Source organism: Cervus elaphus, chromosome 5, assembly GCF_910594005.1.
Source record: "Cervus elaphus chromosome 5, mCerEla1.1, whole genome shotgun sequence".
NCBI lineage: Eukaryota > Metazoa > Chordata > Mammalia > Artiodactyla > Cervidae > Cervus > Cervus elaphus.
In genome coordinates this window covers 4,103,480-4,120,741 of record NC_057819.1, presented here as the reverse complement: position 1 = coordinate 4,120,741, position 17,262 = coordinate 4,103,480, and the positions used below count along the sequence as shown (strand labels likewise).

Here is a 17,262-nt window from a genome sequence, read left to right as displayed (position 1 = left end):
GTTTACTTGTGCCATTGTATTCAGTAAATATTAAGTGAATTGAAGTTAATAATGGGTTTGAAATAGATATTAGACCATTTAAAAATCTTCTCTGGGTTTAAAGCTCCTTTTAAATCATACTTCTGTGTAAATAAGCCTGCATCATCTTTTTCTCTAACAGTAGCTGTATGATAGATTGTTTACTGGAATTGTTGGTCCCCCAACTGTGATTGAGATACAGTGCTTAAGAAAATTTACCCTTGTTTTTAACTTGTGACCAATTTCTTCACCAAAAAGTGTTTTCCATTTAGCATGATAACCCTCTAAGGCACAGAGTCTGCCTGTCTTTTTTTTAAAAGCCCAAGATAATGGCTTTGCACTGAAAAATGGTTGTGTAAAAGTATTTTGTAGTTGCAGTGATTTTAAGTAATTCAGATTGGGAGAGACTAGGGCTTCTTTGTACAAATAAGTTAATCACATCACAGTGCTAGGCTCCTAAAACCTGTGGTTACTCCAGGAAACAATGGCTCCTCCTATTCTGGTCCTCCCTCAGCAGATGAGTATTTCAGTAAAATCTGTCATATTAAGAGACCCCTCCCCTAAAAGTTACTATATCTAAATCAAACATATATCAGCCATCAAAACCCAGATGTGTCAGTATGTATTGTGGCATGCTCCAATTTGCATCATTTTGTATGTTTTCAAATGAACGCATTTAACTCTTAAATGACTTATACCATCAAGCTTTAAATAGCTGTCTGATATCGTATATTCTCTTAACCTCATCGTTACTGTAACGCACATACATTGTATCCAATCTCCAGTTTCTAGGGTAAAGAACCTCTGTAGGGTGGTTCAGTTGTAGCATTTAAGGTATGAACTGCTCCTATTCCGTGCTTTTCCCAGACTGTATTTTTACGTATGTATAGGTATATTTCTTTGCTCAGCTAATTTACAAACAAGTAAGTGTTCAAGTGAAGATAATGAAATTTTAAAATGATTTTTGTTGTGTAATTCAATAGACAGCCTCTCAGTCTGCTGCTTCTGAAATCCCAGTAAGTAGCATGAGAATTGTAGGCGGTTGTTGCACCTGTGCTTGGAACAAACTGTTTTTGAGTGTCAGATGCTCACCTTGCAAGTCAGCAAAGTGTGTCCTCTCTGCATGAGTCTCTTTCCTCATATTAGAGAAAGTTCTAGTGGTTTTGTGTACATGAGGACAATTTGTGGAGTGGAGTAAAGCCCCATAGTCCCATGAGCAGATGGAATTGTGACCTTCAAAAAATGTAACCTGAATTTCAACCAGAAGTAAAGACAACGTTAGTATTTAAAAGGACGTTAAAACTCCCATTTCTAGACTGGTCTGTTAATGCTTCTTAGGAACAAGCTGGAAGTATACCTGGAAACACCTTCCTTAGCATTTCCTACACTTTTTACATTGCCTAACTGTTGTACATTGAAAATCTTTGTTACTCTCCAAGCATCAGAAGGTTTTTGTTAACGATGCCCTTTGGCCTTAGCATTCATAAATCAGAGGAGGCTTCTGAAAACCCATGTTGGAAGAGTACGTTGTAAATACCAGAAGTGAGCCATAAAGAATTTGGGTCTTTAACCTGTGACCATTTTCTTCTGACTGGTTTTTAAATTGTTAGAACCCAGATAACCCACGGTGTGTTATATAGATTTTAGGTTAAGACTCATTACATTATTTTTACTCTGTTACTGCCATTTTTATTTGCCATGTGTATGCAAGGTTAGTACTTCCCCATTCAGTCTATATAAGGGCATTTATTATTAAAAAGTATACTTTATCCCACTTTTAAATTCTGGTGCTTAGTAATTCACACACATTCAGACCCAGAATGAATTACGGTAAATACAGTAGGAAATAACATAAAATTCCCTCTGGAACGAGTACTGCAACTCTCTTATACTTATGCATGTCTATTACGTTCTTAAACTGCCGCTGTCCTGCTCTTTTGGATTGATGCTCTCATGAGTTTTGGTGTATGTAATATAACTTTTGACCTTTAGAGGAATTGATTAACAGCACTGAAGTGTGTTTGATGTATTTTAAGCATGAGTTTGGTGGGTTTTATAAGGAGAAAAGCACTGTAACGGGAGAGAGAATTGCCTGGCAAGTAGAAGGCAGAGAAGAAAGGAGCAAAATGAGGATGAGCTGTTGCAAAGCACTGACTCATTTAGGGAGGGTGTGATTGTGACTTCAGAATTGCCTCTGTAGAATGTTGGTTTACATTGTGTTTTCCTCTTAAGCTCCCTGGTGAAGAGGCTGTTTAATAGTGAAAGAAAAACTAAAGTGGTGCTCACACAAAAGGGAAGGGCGTCTTAGAGGAAGAACGGCACACCACGTATGTCGGAAGGACCCTGAGCTGGAAGGCAGTCATGGATTCTGGTCCTGACTCTGCCGCTCGCTTTGGTGGAGTGTCTTAACCTTCTTGAGCTATAAAATGGTCTGCCTCATGAACCTGTATTTCTTTGCTTTCGGGTATGTCTAGTGACAGAAATGGTAAGGACCCTCCTCATATGTGATGAAAGTTGAGAAACCTGAATCAGTGGACTTGCCTTTAAAGAAGTAGAGAAGCTTATTTTATATTTTGGTTGACTGTATGAAGAGGAAAAGCTAACTAGCTCTGCCTTTTTCAAAGAGAAGGCAATCTTGAGGGTGCAGCGGGTACATTGAAGAGTAACATTAAGATGAAAGGGGAAGAAAAAAGGGAGCTGTTCATTTGATACAAAATCAAGTGTTTCTCTTTTATGTCCTTGTTCTTGCTGCATATTAAACTTCCTTGCATGTGATAATCTGCATGATTATTAAAATCTGTTTGCTGTTATCTATGACTTGAATACACATGGTGGTTTCTTGTGATTTGCTATAATCTATATACTAGCAACCAGTATTTTTATCCTTTCTTAAGTTTGCAGTGTTAAAATACATGAAAAATTGTATATTGGAAGCATGTAGGTAGCAAATGTTTTGCATACTCTGAAGTGTTGCATCTTTGTGTTTTAGAAGTCTGAACATAGGCTCTTGGGCTCTAGTCCAAAATAGTAGGGATGTAAAACTTTTGTTCTTTGTGGCAAAATAGCACAGGCTGGTCCATTCCCTCCAGCGTCTGTAATAATGTTAGTAGGTTTTCAGGTTTTCTAGCTATAAGGTAGGGTGTTGGAGGGGACATGGAGCACGTGATTGCTGTGAGAGCCTGTGGATCTGTAAAGCTCACTTGCACTCCACCCCAGGCTCTGCCCGTTCCCTGTGCCCGGGCCTCCCTAAGCTGGGACCACCGGAAAGCAAAGGCTGGTGGCATGTGGGAAGGCTAGAGGATTGCCCAAGGAGGTCGGTAAGCAGGCGGAATTTTGGTTGGTAAAATTTTAGAAAATTGAAATTAGAACTCAGGCCTCTGAACTGCCAGCCTGGCACCTCTTTTTCTGTTTTTGTTTTTGGGGGAGAATGGGGACTGTAGGTTTAAAAAACAAAAAACCTAATATGAGTCTGTTACAGGATACCCAGAGGACCGGCCTGAGGAAAAATCAGTGTCCCCTTCTGATCTCTTAATCTCCTATTACCCCTTCACAGTTTATCCCTACTGATACGTTGTTGTTTTTCCTTCTTAGATGTACAGGTCTTAAAAGAATCTTTAACTGCATCAGCTCCGGTTTCTAACAGCACCTTGGGGTAAAGGACTTAAAAACAGAGGGCCAGAGGTCCTTTTTCTTTCTCTGAACACAGACAGGAGTTCTTAGTCTTTCTCTTACTTCTGGTCCTATTATGAGGGAATTTTGTAGATAAATCTAGAAGGCTCTACTTCTGAGGTAGGACTCTCAGCCATTAGTTGAGTAACAGTATTTTGTTTTCTTCTCTTTTTTAATCCCTACCCAAGTTTCTTTGTGTTTGTTCGACATGTCCATCATAAGGGCTTCTTTTCGATCTCCACGTCCTTGTTCTGAGAGTTCTCAGCTGACTCTGGCAACTGCATGGTCGGGCAGGGTTCGCCGGAAGCCTGTTCCTGAAAGGGGCTCAGCCAGCAGCAGGGCCACCCGCTGCAGGCAGTGCTGCCTCGTTTCTGTCTGTGCTGGAGGAGACTGCCGCCGCCGCCTCATGCAAAACACGGATTGCTGGAATGCTCCTTGCAGCTCCCAGAGCCACATTTTGATTGGGCTTGATACAGCGTAAAAATATCCTTTTTCAACGAGTGAGAGTATCTGCTATAATTTTTACCAGGTTCTCTTAAAAGTTTTGGAAATTGGAAATTTTTGAGGTTAAGGGTTGAGTCAGGAAAAGTTGAGGGACAGGAGGATTCTGACGACAGCTTGAGGATTTATCACCCTCTTCAGATGCTTTCCCTCCTATCTGCCTCCCTTCTCTGATCCCCCTCCGCTGTTACACTGATCTTGTTTCAGTTTCAGATGACCAGATTGGCAGGGAGAGAACCATCCCAGCTTACTCATACCTTGAGCCCTCCTTGGCAGCAGGGCTCCTCAGCTTGTCTTTTGAGACACAGTAAACCTAGCCCATTAGGCCAGTGTGAGAGCTGTCCCTCTCTTGCTGAGCAGAGAGCCTGACCAGCAGCTCCGTCGACTGTCGGACCTCCAGTCTTTTTCACATTGCTCCTTTGCTGACACAAGGGCCCAGGCACCTTGACATTTGGGATAGGAGACAAGTATAGTCCCACTAGTATCTTGATCTGCAGCTCTTTTTTGTCAACAGGACAGGATTAACTGTTCTGGTTCCCTTCAGCTTCTGTGTCACCACAAATCACAGCTAGCTCTAGCATCATAAAGTAGTACTTTGAGAGAGGAGATTGTAAGTTTGTTGCTGGAGAGATGACACATTGCTGTATTTCCTTGTTCTTCTAGATGTGGTGCCTCCTCTCCATGGGTTGTCCTTGTGCTGTGACATGACTCGAGGGCATTGATTAGAGACTGAGGAAGGGAAGCCTAAATCACCCACTAAATCACTTGAGTGCTGTTGATGCAGATGAATATGCAGTTCTGTGCTTCTTTCTCCTGTAGGGCTCTCTAATCGCTCTTGCTGGACACATTGCAGAACTGCAGGGGCAATGCCTTTTTGACTAAGGGAACTTCATCTTTTTTTAATTGCAGATCCCATTGCAGCTTATAGAAAGTGTTGAATGCCGAGATATATTTCAGCTTCATTTGACTTGCAAAGACTGCAAAGTTATCAGGTATGTGACGTGTTTATGCTGTTGTTTAGTGTGGAAAATACTTTTTTAAAGGGTGGATTCATGATTTGATAACAGAAACTGCTTTTGAGGGTCAGCCTAGTTAGGGACATTTTCTGAGTAGTTAGTCCCTAAAATATTTTATCTTCAGGCTACTTTGCTACTGGAAAGATACATTTTCTTTTTTATTTGGATATAACCGTAAATTTGCAAAATAAATACAAACATAAAAATAGTAAAGAGCACTAGTACTGTTAACATTTTATCCCATTTGTGTTATTTTGTGTGTGTGTGAGAAATTCTTGTTCTGAACAATTAGAAAGTAATTTATGTAATCATGGCTCTTTGCCCCCAAATTTTCAAGTGTGCTTTCTTAAGAATAGGGGTATTTTCTTACATAACCACAGTATCATTATCAACTTCACAGTTTTACACTTGTAATACTTTTATCCAGTCTGCTACACATGTTCTAATTCTGTCAGTTGACCAAATAATGCCTTTTTATAGCATTGCCCCTACCTCATTCAGAACAAGATTCAGTCAGGGTCACATACTGTATTTAGTTGCCATGATTCTGTAGCTTTCTTTAATCTGGAATATTTTCTATCACCTTTCTTTATCTTTTTGACATTAGCACTTTGAAGAAAACAATCTTTTATTATAATAGAATGCTTCTTTTGTGTCCAGTGTTTCCTCAGGAATAAATTGAGGTTGTACATTCTCAGCTGGAATACTGTACACAGGAGGTGGTGTCCTCTTCAGGATATTGTATTACAGCTAGAGGCAAACAGTGCCCGCCTGTTCCCCACCAGTGATGTTAGTTTTGATCATTCTTTGAAGGAATCACCCACTTTGTGTGTAATTTCTGTATGTTCTCCATTGCAACTGATAGCAATCTGGGAGGCACTTTTTAAGACTCTGCAGATGTCCTGCTGCTCGTCAAGGTTCTTCAGTGTTGGCTTTATCTGATCTAATCTTCATTATAATGGTTGAAAAGGGTGACTGAAATGAATTTTAAATGTAGTAGCTCTCCCCGTTTTCACTCCCCAAATTTTTGTTTTATTTTTATGACCTATTCTAGAGTACCAGTGAACATTGTGTGTGGGCATGTTGATAAGTCACACTAGTTGGGATAAGAGAGAGGTTTAAGTGACCTCCTTGTTTGTTTGTTCAAATTTTTGTTGGAGTATAGTTGATTCCTCCTTGGTTTTTTTTTTTTTTCCTCCTTGGTTTTAAGGTAAATATTTAAGTTGCTTTTTAGCCATTCAGATTTGGCTTGCTTTTGATAGATACTGGTTATAACTTACTGTTTAAAAAGCTTGTGTATTAATTACTCAGTTTTAAATACTGCATTTGAAAAGATTAAGTATTTTTTTTACACTGTTTTAATTATTTTAATCTCCTAGTTATATATATGCACTAAAAATTGCACTTGATAATAGAACGGTTTTGGTCTCTACACGGTCACAGCTGAGAGTTTCAGGGTGATGTATCTTATTTTCAGTCTAAAGGTGCTGATTTTTTCTAATTGCTAAGTAGATTAATTTTGAAATTAGTCCCTAATTGGCTAAAAGTAGTACTGTGAACTGCTTCTGAGTTTAGCATGACATGTCATAACAAAACAAAAAGAACTTTTCTAAACATATTTCTTGAGAGGGACAACCATAAAGCTTTGGTGGGAGAAGTGAAATGAAACCCCATTCCTGGAAGAGGGACTGCTATTTTACTTTAATAATTTCATTAATCAGTCTCAGAAGAGATTTTATTAAAGTTTTCCACATGTCTAACTTTTTTCTTCTTGACATTTTCCATCATTGACTAAAATCTGTTGGATGTGTTTTTTCAAATTATAAATCATAAATATTAGACCACCTCTATACTAATGTTTTTTGACCGTAATTATCATTCACTCAGTAGGCACTCTTGAAATGGTGGTTTCCCTTAGGTTTCATTGTCAGCTGTCTTCTGATTACATTTGTACTTGTTTGGCTTTACAAAGGTGTCAGTTCTCAACCTTTGAGCAGTGTCAAGAGTGGCTTAAGAGACTGAACAATGCAATCCGACCACCTGCTAAAATAGAAGATCTCTTCTCATTTGCATACCATGCTTGGTGCATGGAGGTCTACGCCAGTGAAAAAGAGCAACACGGAGACCTGTGCAGGCCAGGTAGGCCTTTCTAAATGTGCAAATGCTGGCTTTACTGAATTTACTGCTTGAGACACCCTTAACATGAAATGAGACTCCTAAAATTGATGTATTTATTAATCAGTGTACTTTTCATCAAGCACCTAGCACGTGCTCATCATTCTTCTAAGCTCATTAGAAGATGTCAGTTCTTCCCCATGAAAATTAGAAAACACCAGTTTACTGAGCCTGACTAAAAATACTGAGGGTATGGGTGTTATGGAAACCCCCTGAAAGGGAGCCATGAGTGTTGTATACATGTTTGTGAAGACTTCACGTTAGGAGTGGCATTTGAGTAGGCTTTGAAGATTGGAAAACTGTTATTGATAATAGAATGGGGAAAAGAATTTTAGAGCAAGTAGCACTAATAAAGGTAGAGGTGTGAGGTTAGGCCACAGAATAATGGATTGCAAAGTGACCTTTTGCTGTCTTTGAATTTTCAAGTCCTAGAGTACCTTTTGTAGGTAATCTAGGAGTCTGGGTTCCAGACTTCCTGACTCCTTATGAAATCTTTGTCTTCCTCACTATGTTTCTGTCTCAGAAATGGCTCTGACCAAGTTCATGTCGTTTCTCTGTGTGTAATTTTCTATAAATTGTGTGTTGACATAAATAGAAGTTTGCTGATCTATCACTGAATCTTAAAAGATATGTTCAGCTTGAAAGCAATGACTTGAATTGCTAAGCTGTGAAACAAGGTGCGCTTCCTTCTAATACAGTATACTTTAGAGATTTTTTAAGAGATTTTTTTCCTTTAAACCTCAATCCTGAACCTTCAATCTTAACACTCCTGCTCTGGGTTGTTTTAAACATGGGAGACTAATCTAAGCTTGTATCCTTTTGTTTCCTGGCTCATTTACTGGTTGAAGCTTTTGGTTCATATGTTTAATTAAATTATAGCAAACATAGGCATATTTTTAAAGGTGCTTTACTATATATACTTTTGACCCTCATGACCTTGTCAAACGGTCAGAGTAGCGTGGTGTTTCTGTTACGGTAGCCAAAGAAATGAAGACTCAGAGGCAAAGCCTATTGCAAAGTCCCACTCAATGAAACTATGAGTCATGCCTTGTAGGGCCACCCAAGACGGATGGATTATGGTGGAGAGTTCTGACAAAATGTGGTCTACTGGAGGAGGGAATGGCAAACCACTTTGGTATTCTTGCCTTGAGAACCCCATGAACAGTATGAAAAGGTAAAAAGATGTGATACTGAAAGATGAACTCCCCGGGTTGGTGGGTGCCTGATATGCTACTGGAGAAGAGTGAAGAAATAGTTCCAGAGAGAATGAAAAGGCTGAGCCGAAGTGAGAGCAGCGCCCGGTTGTGGATGTGACTGGTGTTGGAGGTGAAGTCTCATGCTGTGAAGAACTGTATTACACAGGAACCTCGAATGTCAGGTCCATGAATCAAGATAAATTGGAAGTGGTCAAACAGGAGATGGCAATAGTGAACATCGACATTTCAGGATTCAGTGAACTAAAATGGACTGGAATGGGTGAATTTAATTCAGATGACCATTATATCTACTACTGCGGGCAAGAATCCCTTAGAAGAAGTGGAGCAATCCTCATAGTCAACAAAAAGAGTGAGATGCAGTAATTGGGTGCAATCTCAAAACGACAGAATGATCTCTGTTTGCAAGGCAAACCATTGAATATCACAGTAATCCAAGTCTGTGCCCCAGTCACTAATGTCAAAGAAGCTGAAGGTGAATGGTTCTATGAAGACCTACAAGACCTTCTACAACTAACACCAAAAAGAGATGTTCTTTTCATCATAGGGGACTGAAATGCAAAAGTAGGAAGTCAAGAGCTATCTGGAGTAACAGGCTAGTTTGGCCTTGAAGTACAAAATGAAGCAGGTAAAAGGCTAACAGACTTTTGGCAAGAGAATGCACTGGTCATAGCAAACACCCTCTTCTAACAACGCAAGAGACTATGCATGGACATCACCAGATGGTCAATACTGAAATCAGATTGATTTTATTCTTTGTAGACAAAGATGGAGAAGCTCTATACAGTCAGCAAAAACAATACCAGGAGCTGACTGTGGCTCAGATCATGAACTCCTTATTGCAAAATTCAGACTTAAATTGAAGAAAGTAGAGAAAACCACTCGACCGTTCAGGTATGACCTAAATCAGATTCCTTACGGTTATACAGTGGAAGTGACTAATAGATTCAGGGATTAGATGTGATAGACAGAATGCCTGAAGAACTATGGATGGAGGTTCCTAACATTGTATAGGAGGCCATGCAAAACCATCCTCAAGAAACAGAAATGCAAACAGGCAAAATGGTTGTCTGAGGAGGCCTTACAAATAGCTGAGAAAAGATGAGAAGCAAAAGGCAAAGAAGAAAAGGAAAGATATGTTCATCTGAATGCAGAGTTCCAAAGAATAGCAAGGAGAAAGATAAGAAAGCCTTCTTAAGTGATCAGTGCAAAGAAATAGGGGAAAACAATAGAATGGGAAAGATTAGATTTTCTCTTCAAGAAAATTAGAGATACCAAGGAAACATTTCATGCCAAGATGGGCACAATAAAGGACAGAAACAGTATGGACCTAACAGAAGCAAAGGATATTAGGAAGAGGTGGCAAGAATACACAGAAGAACTATACAAAAAAGATCTTCATGACCCAGATGATCACAATGGTGTGATCAAGCACTTAGAGCCAGACATCCAGTCATGTGAGGTCAAGTGGGCCTTAGAAAGCATCACTACAAACAAAGCTAGTGGAGGTGATGGAGTTCCAGCTGAGCTATTTCAAATCCTAAAAGATGATGCTGTGAAAGTGCTGCACTGAATATTCCAGCAAATTTGGAAAACTCAGCAGTGGCCACAGGACTGGAAAAGGTCAGTTTTCATTCCAATCCCAAAGAAAGGCAATGCCAAAGAATATTCAAACTACCGCACAATTGTACTCATCTCACATGCTAGCAAAGTAATGCTCAAAATTCTCCAAGCTAGACTTCAACAGTATGTGAACTGAGAATTTCCAGATGTTTAAGCTAGATTTAGAAAAGGCAGAGGAAGCAGAGATCAAATTGCCAACATCCATTGGATCATAGAAAAAGCAAGAGAATTCCGGAAAAACATCTTCATTGACTCCGATAAAGCCTTTGACTATGTGGATCACAGCAAACTGGAAAATTCTTCAAGAGATGGGAATACCAGACCACCATACCTGCCTCCTGAGAAATCTGTATGCAGGTCAACAAGCAACAGTTAGAACCAGACATAGAACAACGAACTGGTTCAAAATTTGGAAAGGAGTACGACAAGGCTGTATATTGTCACCCTGCTTATTTAACTTATGGGCAGGGTACATCGTGCGAAACGCCGGCCTGGATGAAGCACAAGCTGGAATCAAGATTACCAGGAGAAATATCATAACCTTAGATATGCAGATGACACCACTCTTATGGCAGAAAGCAAAGAAGAACTAGAGAGCCTCTTGATGAAAGTAAAAGAGGAGAGTGAAAAAGCTGGCTCAACATTCAAAAAACGAAGATCATGGCATCCAGTCCCATCACTTCATGGCAAATAGATGGAGAAACAATGACAGACTTTATTTTGGGGGGCTCCAAAATCACTGCAGATGGTGACTGCAGCCATGAAATTAAAAGATGCTTGTTCCTTGGAAGAAAAGCTATGACCAACCTCAACAGCATGTTAAAAAGCAGAGACATTACTTTACTGACAAAGGTCCATATAGCCAAAGCTGTGGTCTTTCCAGTAGTCATGTATGGATGTGAGAGTTGGACCATGAAGAAAGCTGAGCACTGCAGAATTGATGCTTTTGAACTGTGGTGTAGGAGAAGAGACTTGAGTTCCTTTGGACTGCAAGAGATCAAACCAGTCAGCCCTAAAGGAAATCAATCCTACATACTCATTGGAAGGACTGAAGCTGAAGCTCCGATACTTCGGCCACCTGACGCGAAGAACTGACTCATTGGAGAGGACCCTGTTGCTGGAAAGATTGAAAAGGCTGGAGGAAAAGGGGACGACAGGGAATGAGATGGTTGGATGGCATCACTGACTCTATGGACTTGAGTTTGAGTAAGCTCCGGGAGTTGGTGATGGATAGGGAGGCCTGGCGTGCCGCAGTCCATGGGGTCGCAAAGAGTCGGACATGACTGAGCAACTGAACTGAACTGCAGGGCATTGACAGAGTCAAAACTTGAAAGCAGTTCTTAGTTATTGGGAACTGATTGTATGATGTGCTGTGGGTATGAGGTGAAAAACAGGCACCTGCCCTTGCGGAGCCTCAGGGAAAGTCTTAGGAATCTGAGCTTCCCACAAGCCTGGTCAGCCAGTGGGACCCACAGTGGTTCCCACAGGTCACTGACAACCAGCCTGGGAAGGTGATGAGAATGTGCCTAAGCTCTCTCTCACTTCACTCCTTTATCCATTCCATCTTTCTTTTTCCTTCTTTATATGCCATTGGTTTTGTTTGTTTATGGGTCTTTTCAGGTGGTTTTTTTTTTTTTTTTTGAGTTTTTAAAGTGATTTTACATGCAATCAAATTTGTGAATTTTACATGTATATTTGCTAAGTTTTTAGCCATTACATCGTTTTTTTAAATTGTTTTTATTTGGCCATACCACACGACATATGGGATCTTAATTCCCTGTGAAAGTTGCTCAGTCATGTCTGACTCTTTGCGACCCCATGGACTATACAGTCCATGGACTGAATTCTCCAGGCCAGAGTACTGGAGTAGGTAGCCTTTCTCTTCTCCAGGGGATCTTCCCAACCCAGGAATTGAACCCAGGTCTTCCTCATTGCTCTGACCAGGGATCAGATCTGTGCTTCCTGCTGTAGAAGCATGGAATCTTAACTACTGGACAACCAGAGAAGCCCCCATTACATCTTTTCCTTTTTTTTTAATGCAAATTTCTCAGACTTTACTTTTTGGCTGTGGTGAGTTTTCATGATCGTGCATGGGCTTTCTCAAGTTGTGGCGAGCAGGGACTGCTGTTCATTTCAGTGCACGGGCTTCTCCTTGCAGTGGCTTCTTTGGTTGTGGAGTGTGGGCTTCAGTGGTTGTGGCTCCTGGGCTCTAGAGCACAGACTCAGTAGTTGTGGTGCACAGGCTGAGTTGCTCCGTGGCATGTGGGATCTTCCCAGACCAGGGAAGACTAGGGAATCTGCGGGCAAGGCGGAGTCTTTTTTTTTAATATTTATTTATTTTTGGCTGTACAGGGTGTTTGTTGCTGTGCATTCTTCGCTCTAGTTGTGGCCAGTGGGGGCTACTCTTTTGTTGCAGTGTGCAGGCTTCTCATTGCCCCGGCTTCTCTTGTTGTGGAGCATGGGCTTCAAGAATTGCAGCACCTGGTCTCAATAGTTGCAGCTCCCAGGTCCTGGAGCACAGGCTCATTAAATGTGGTGCTACGGGTTCAGTTGTTGCATGGCATGTGGCATCTTCTGGAATCAGGGGGTCGAACCTGCGTCTCCTGCATTGGCAGGCGGATTCTTTACCACTGAGTCACCAGGGAAGCCCCCCAGTATATCTTATGTATTAGATTGTTTAATCTCTACCATCTCCTTGGATAATGAAGTTATTGGGTGTACCTTGTTGTATTATGTTAAGAAGTTATTGTGTGTACCTTGTATTGTGTTATATAAGAACTTTGATTTGTTTAAGGCTCTTAATTACAAAAGGCATTCCCTAGTTTTGGGCTTTAGTGTTTAGTTAACAGTGTTTAGTTTTAGTTAACAGTGTTTAGTTAACAAGGCTTGAATTTCTCCTAACCTGTTTCTCTCACAACCACAGACTGCAAATTCCTCATCGTTAGGTGATTCCTTATTTCTTTGATAATTTAGTTTCTTTAGGATTTGAGTCAACTCTTAGAATATTCCTAAGATGTGCCAGATCAGAACTTAACTCCTGTTTATTAATTGTAAATGGCTTTGTCCTGAGCTGAGATGATTTTACTTCCCAGACCTTTCTTTCCCTTGACAATATTTGGTATTCGTTGGCCGCCAGGACATCCACAGTTTCCTGGTTTTTTTTTTTTTTTTTTCATGCTGTGGATGGAGGCATTTAGGGGGCAAAATACTGATTTAGGGACTAGAAAACCTGAATTCAAACCTGTACTCTACCATTTAATTTTTAAAACAACGCTGGGCAAGCCATCTGTCCTCTCTTCAGTTTCCTGTGTTCTTCAAAGTGTGGGACATTTTTCTTCCTGCCCAAGCTGATCTGTATATTCTGAAAGTTAGCACTGTTTCAGTTCAGTGAATGCTTGAGTGCCTCCTAAGTGTCATGCTTATGAAAACATTTTGGAAAGTATGAATATATAAAGTGATACCATTGTAACTGATTGGAACTTACTCCATGACTAAAGGTTGTGTTGTGTGTTTAATATGTATGTTCCACACTGAAGTCAACCTGCTACAAGTCATATGCAGTCTTAGTGTACTTCAGTGACTTGGTTTGAATGTGTGTGCATATGTATGCCTTTTTCCTTTAATATATTTGCACTGTGAAGGAAAACTCGCCCTTGAAAAACACTGTGGTGGCATTTTTAAAGCCAGTCAGCCTAGTTCTTCTGTCTCTACCCAGTATTGTTGGGTATTGGTGGTGGCTACAGCATTACTCACCAGTTAGGAGCAGACCAGACAGCCACATTCCTTTAAGTCATCTTTAGGTGAGACAGCACCTGAGGTATTTCAAAGTCATGGCCATTTTTTAACCTGCCCCAGCACATGAGATCACAGGCATAGACTCCGAAGGGTGGAAGTTAGTTTAGTCTTTTAGAAGTTATTAAAACCTTTTATGGACTCTTCTCTGCCTAACCTGTTAAGAGTAGAATGTGTCAGAGAGGAGGGAAATGGGAAAATTATATTACCTTGTATTCATGTAAATCTTAGTTTCTGACTGTATAACCTGTCATAGTTAGCCAGCCATCCTATGGCCACATTGCTCTAAGTCTTAATCTGTTTTGGAGGAAGTCTCCATAATGCTGTTAGAGTTCATTGCAAAACTCTTGACTCTGCTGTTAGCCCCATTTCAAAGTCTAAATTAAAGAATGGACTCAAGCTGTATGCTCAATATCCTTCTCGTTTTAGCTGTCTTCTTGGTGGTAGTTTTGTATGTGAGCATTAATCTGGAGTCTGACAGATGACTGGGCAATTGAGTTGCTAGTTTAGTAGCATCAGACCAGCCTCTCTGACCTCTTCCCTGTGAATTGCCTGATAAGCACCTTTTGATTAACCACGAACAGCATGACTCTGGGCCATATACTGTTGTGCAGCTGCCTGTTTAGAGGAAGTAAAAGCCCTTGTCAGCAGAGTCTGCTTTCTGAGTTTGATCGCAGTCCAGTAATTGTACATCTAGACAACTGAACCGGGCCCTTTGTTCACAGAAGAGAAGGGTTCTTCTCTCCATATTTGAAAATCTGGAGGCTGTTTCTCACCTTCTCTGACTCTGGCACTGACCTTCCTCACATCCTGGGTGCGGGCCTGGCCCTTCTGCCCCAGGCCTTTAGGTTGCATATAATTGTAGGTGTGAGTGAGTACTCAGGATCACCCCGGGAGCTAGACTTTTGGGGGGAAATTTTTGTAGACTGCTGGTTGATACTGAATTTATGGTAGAGGGACTTACTGCTTTAAAGAAAAGTTTATATTCTCATTAAAATAATTGCTGGACTGTATGTAGTATAAGAAATACAAAATGTTAAAGAGGTACAGATCCTCACTTGGGGATGGGGAAGGCCCATAGGAAGGGTTGAAATGGAAATAAAAACCAACAGATAAAATGGGGTTATTACAGCATATCTGATGTTGAATTGGTGGAGATATGAGAATTCTAAGAGGGGAGTTCTCAAGGAAAACCCAGCAGTGTTTGTGCTTGGCTTGCACTTTTCTGGCAGGAGAAGCACAAGTGACAGTTTCGCAAAAGCCAGTTGATTTACTCTGTGTATGTAAGGTCTGCTGCTCAGTGTTTTTTCAAGCAATGGTTTTCAAACTGCAGGTTGTGATCCACCAGTGGGTCATGAAACCGAAGTTTTAAGAAATGAAGTATGAAATGAAACACTTAGGATAGAAAATAGCAATGAGTCACACACATAGTAAGGGTCAGTATTGTTTTATGAAACTCTTAAAACATACATTGTATTGAATTGTGGTGTAAAACATTCTTACTGTAGGTTGTAATGGTCAGATTCAAAGTTGATGAAGTCACTGCTTTAGAGAATACAAAGAGAATTAAAACTCATTCTTGGTTCTCAGGGAACTTGAAATAACAGATGTTTTTAAATGATGGCTACTCAGTATATGTTTGTTTGTAGCTCAGTTTCATGCTGGGAATGGAAATTCTAAACCCATTCTTGGGCAGTGGTTCTATATAGAAAACTGCCTGAGGAGGAGGGAGGGGAGGGATGTGGAGATGGTTAATCTTAAATTTATAGGATTCTATTTAGGGTGTCTGGGTATCCATTAAGATAGAGGTACTAATGTAAATGACCACTAAGTAAATATCTTTTTACATTTTTCAGAGACTTGGAACTATATTCCAAGTTGGGAGAAATCTTGTCATTAATTAATGAACTTGGAAGTTGCTATAGTTTTACAGCTTTTGTATTGTGATTATAAGTGAAAAGACTCCCTGTCTAGAATTCTTGATGGTCACCATTGCCTACAGTTTGTAGACAGATGGCACTCCTAATTCAGATAGCTTTTTCCTGTTTGAAAGATTATACCACTTTTAAAACTTCGCCAGAATGGAATAGATTCAGTTGATTATTTCCTCTTGCATCTCTGAACCTCATCATTTTATAGCTCTCCTTCAGGAAACATACAATGCCTAGTTTAAGCTCAAGAAGAGCAGTTTAAATGGGAAGTAGTTTTATAGACTTGTCCTTCATTCATGTAATTGCTGTTTCCCATTCTGAAGCTCTTCTCCCAGGAGAGCAAAGCTGTGATCACCAGTGCTGGCTGTTTTGTGCTTTTGTTACTATAGTTTCTCCCAGCCCCACCAGTGTTTATTTTACAGCCTGTAGGGCTATATGTTAGAGGTATTGCCGAATGGTTTGTTTTGTTGTTGTTTGTTCTTTATAAAATTACTGTTCTAGGACTCTGTTCTCACCGAAGGAAATATTTCAGATTTAATGACTTTTATATTTGGTTCATTTCTGCCTCTCTAGCTCGCTGTCTTAAGGAAGAAGGAGCCAAATCCACGAGGGCAAATGTAGGCGGGTTATACTTGTTTGGGTGGATGTTCTTACAAATGCTCGGCGTTCTAGTTAGTAGTGTGGTATTTCTTGAGATTCCTGGATACAGGCAGTTAAAGTCCTATGATCTTTTATTTATTTATTGGCCGTGCTGGGTTTTTGTTGCTGCTCGGCTTTTCGTGGGGGCTATTCTCTAGCTGTGTTGCACGGGCTTTTCATTGCGGTGGCCTCTCTCGTTGCAGAGCATGGGCTGTAGAAGTGCAGGCTTCAGTAGTTGGCAGCTTTGTGGGTTCAATAGTTGCGACTCCCGGGCTCTGGAGCACAGCCTCTGTAGTTGTGGCACAGAGGCCTGGCTGTTCTGACCAAGGCATGTGGGATCTTCCTGGACCATGGATTGAATTCATATCTCCTGCATGGGCAAGCAGATTCCTTACCATTGAGCCACCAGGGAAGCCCTGTCTCATGATCTCTTAACTGCAATTCTGTAATCTATAAGGTTCTGAAAATCAAAGATTTTAATTTTATTTGATGGTTTGACTTGATCTGAGCTAGCTATTTGCTGCTTTATTTAACCCACTTAGTTTGAGTTATCCATGTATTTCACTGTAAAGGTGTTAATGTTTGTTTAATGCTTTTGAGATCATTAACCCAGCGTTGCCAACAAAGGTCCATCTAGTCAAAGCGATGGTTTTTCCAGTAGTCATGTATGGATGTGAGAGCTGG

General features: G+C 40.4%; 1 protein-coding gene across 10 annotated transcripts in view; it reads left to right on the top strand.

The window, feature by feature from the left end:
* MTMR3 (myotubularin related protein 3) overlaps positions 1-17,262 on the top strand; it is a 125,694-nt gene that overhangs the window by 81,048 nt on the left and 27,384 nt on the right. For 7 of the 10 annotated variants that reach the window (XM_043901380.1, XM_043901378.1, XM_043901375.1 and 4 more), the window contains 2 exons: positions 5,098-5,180; positions 7,177-7,343. The exons of 1 other annotated variant lie outside the window; for it this stretch is intronic. In XM_043901380.1, the coding sequence (XP_043757315.1) occupies positions 5,098-5,180; positions 7,177-7,343 (250 nt within the window). Of the gene's footprint in view, positions 1-1,001; positions 1,035-5,097; positions 5,181-7,176; positions 7,344-17,262 lie in introns of all 10 variants that reach the window. 2 more of the 10 variants (XM_043901372.1, XM_043901373.1) reach the window with 1 other exon arrangement.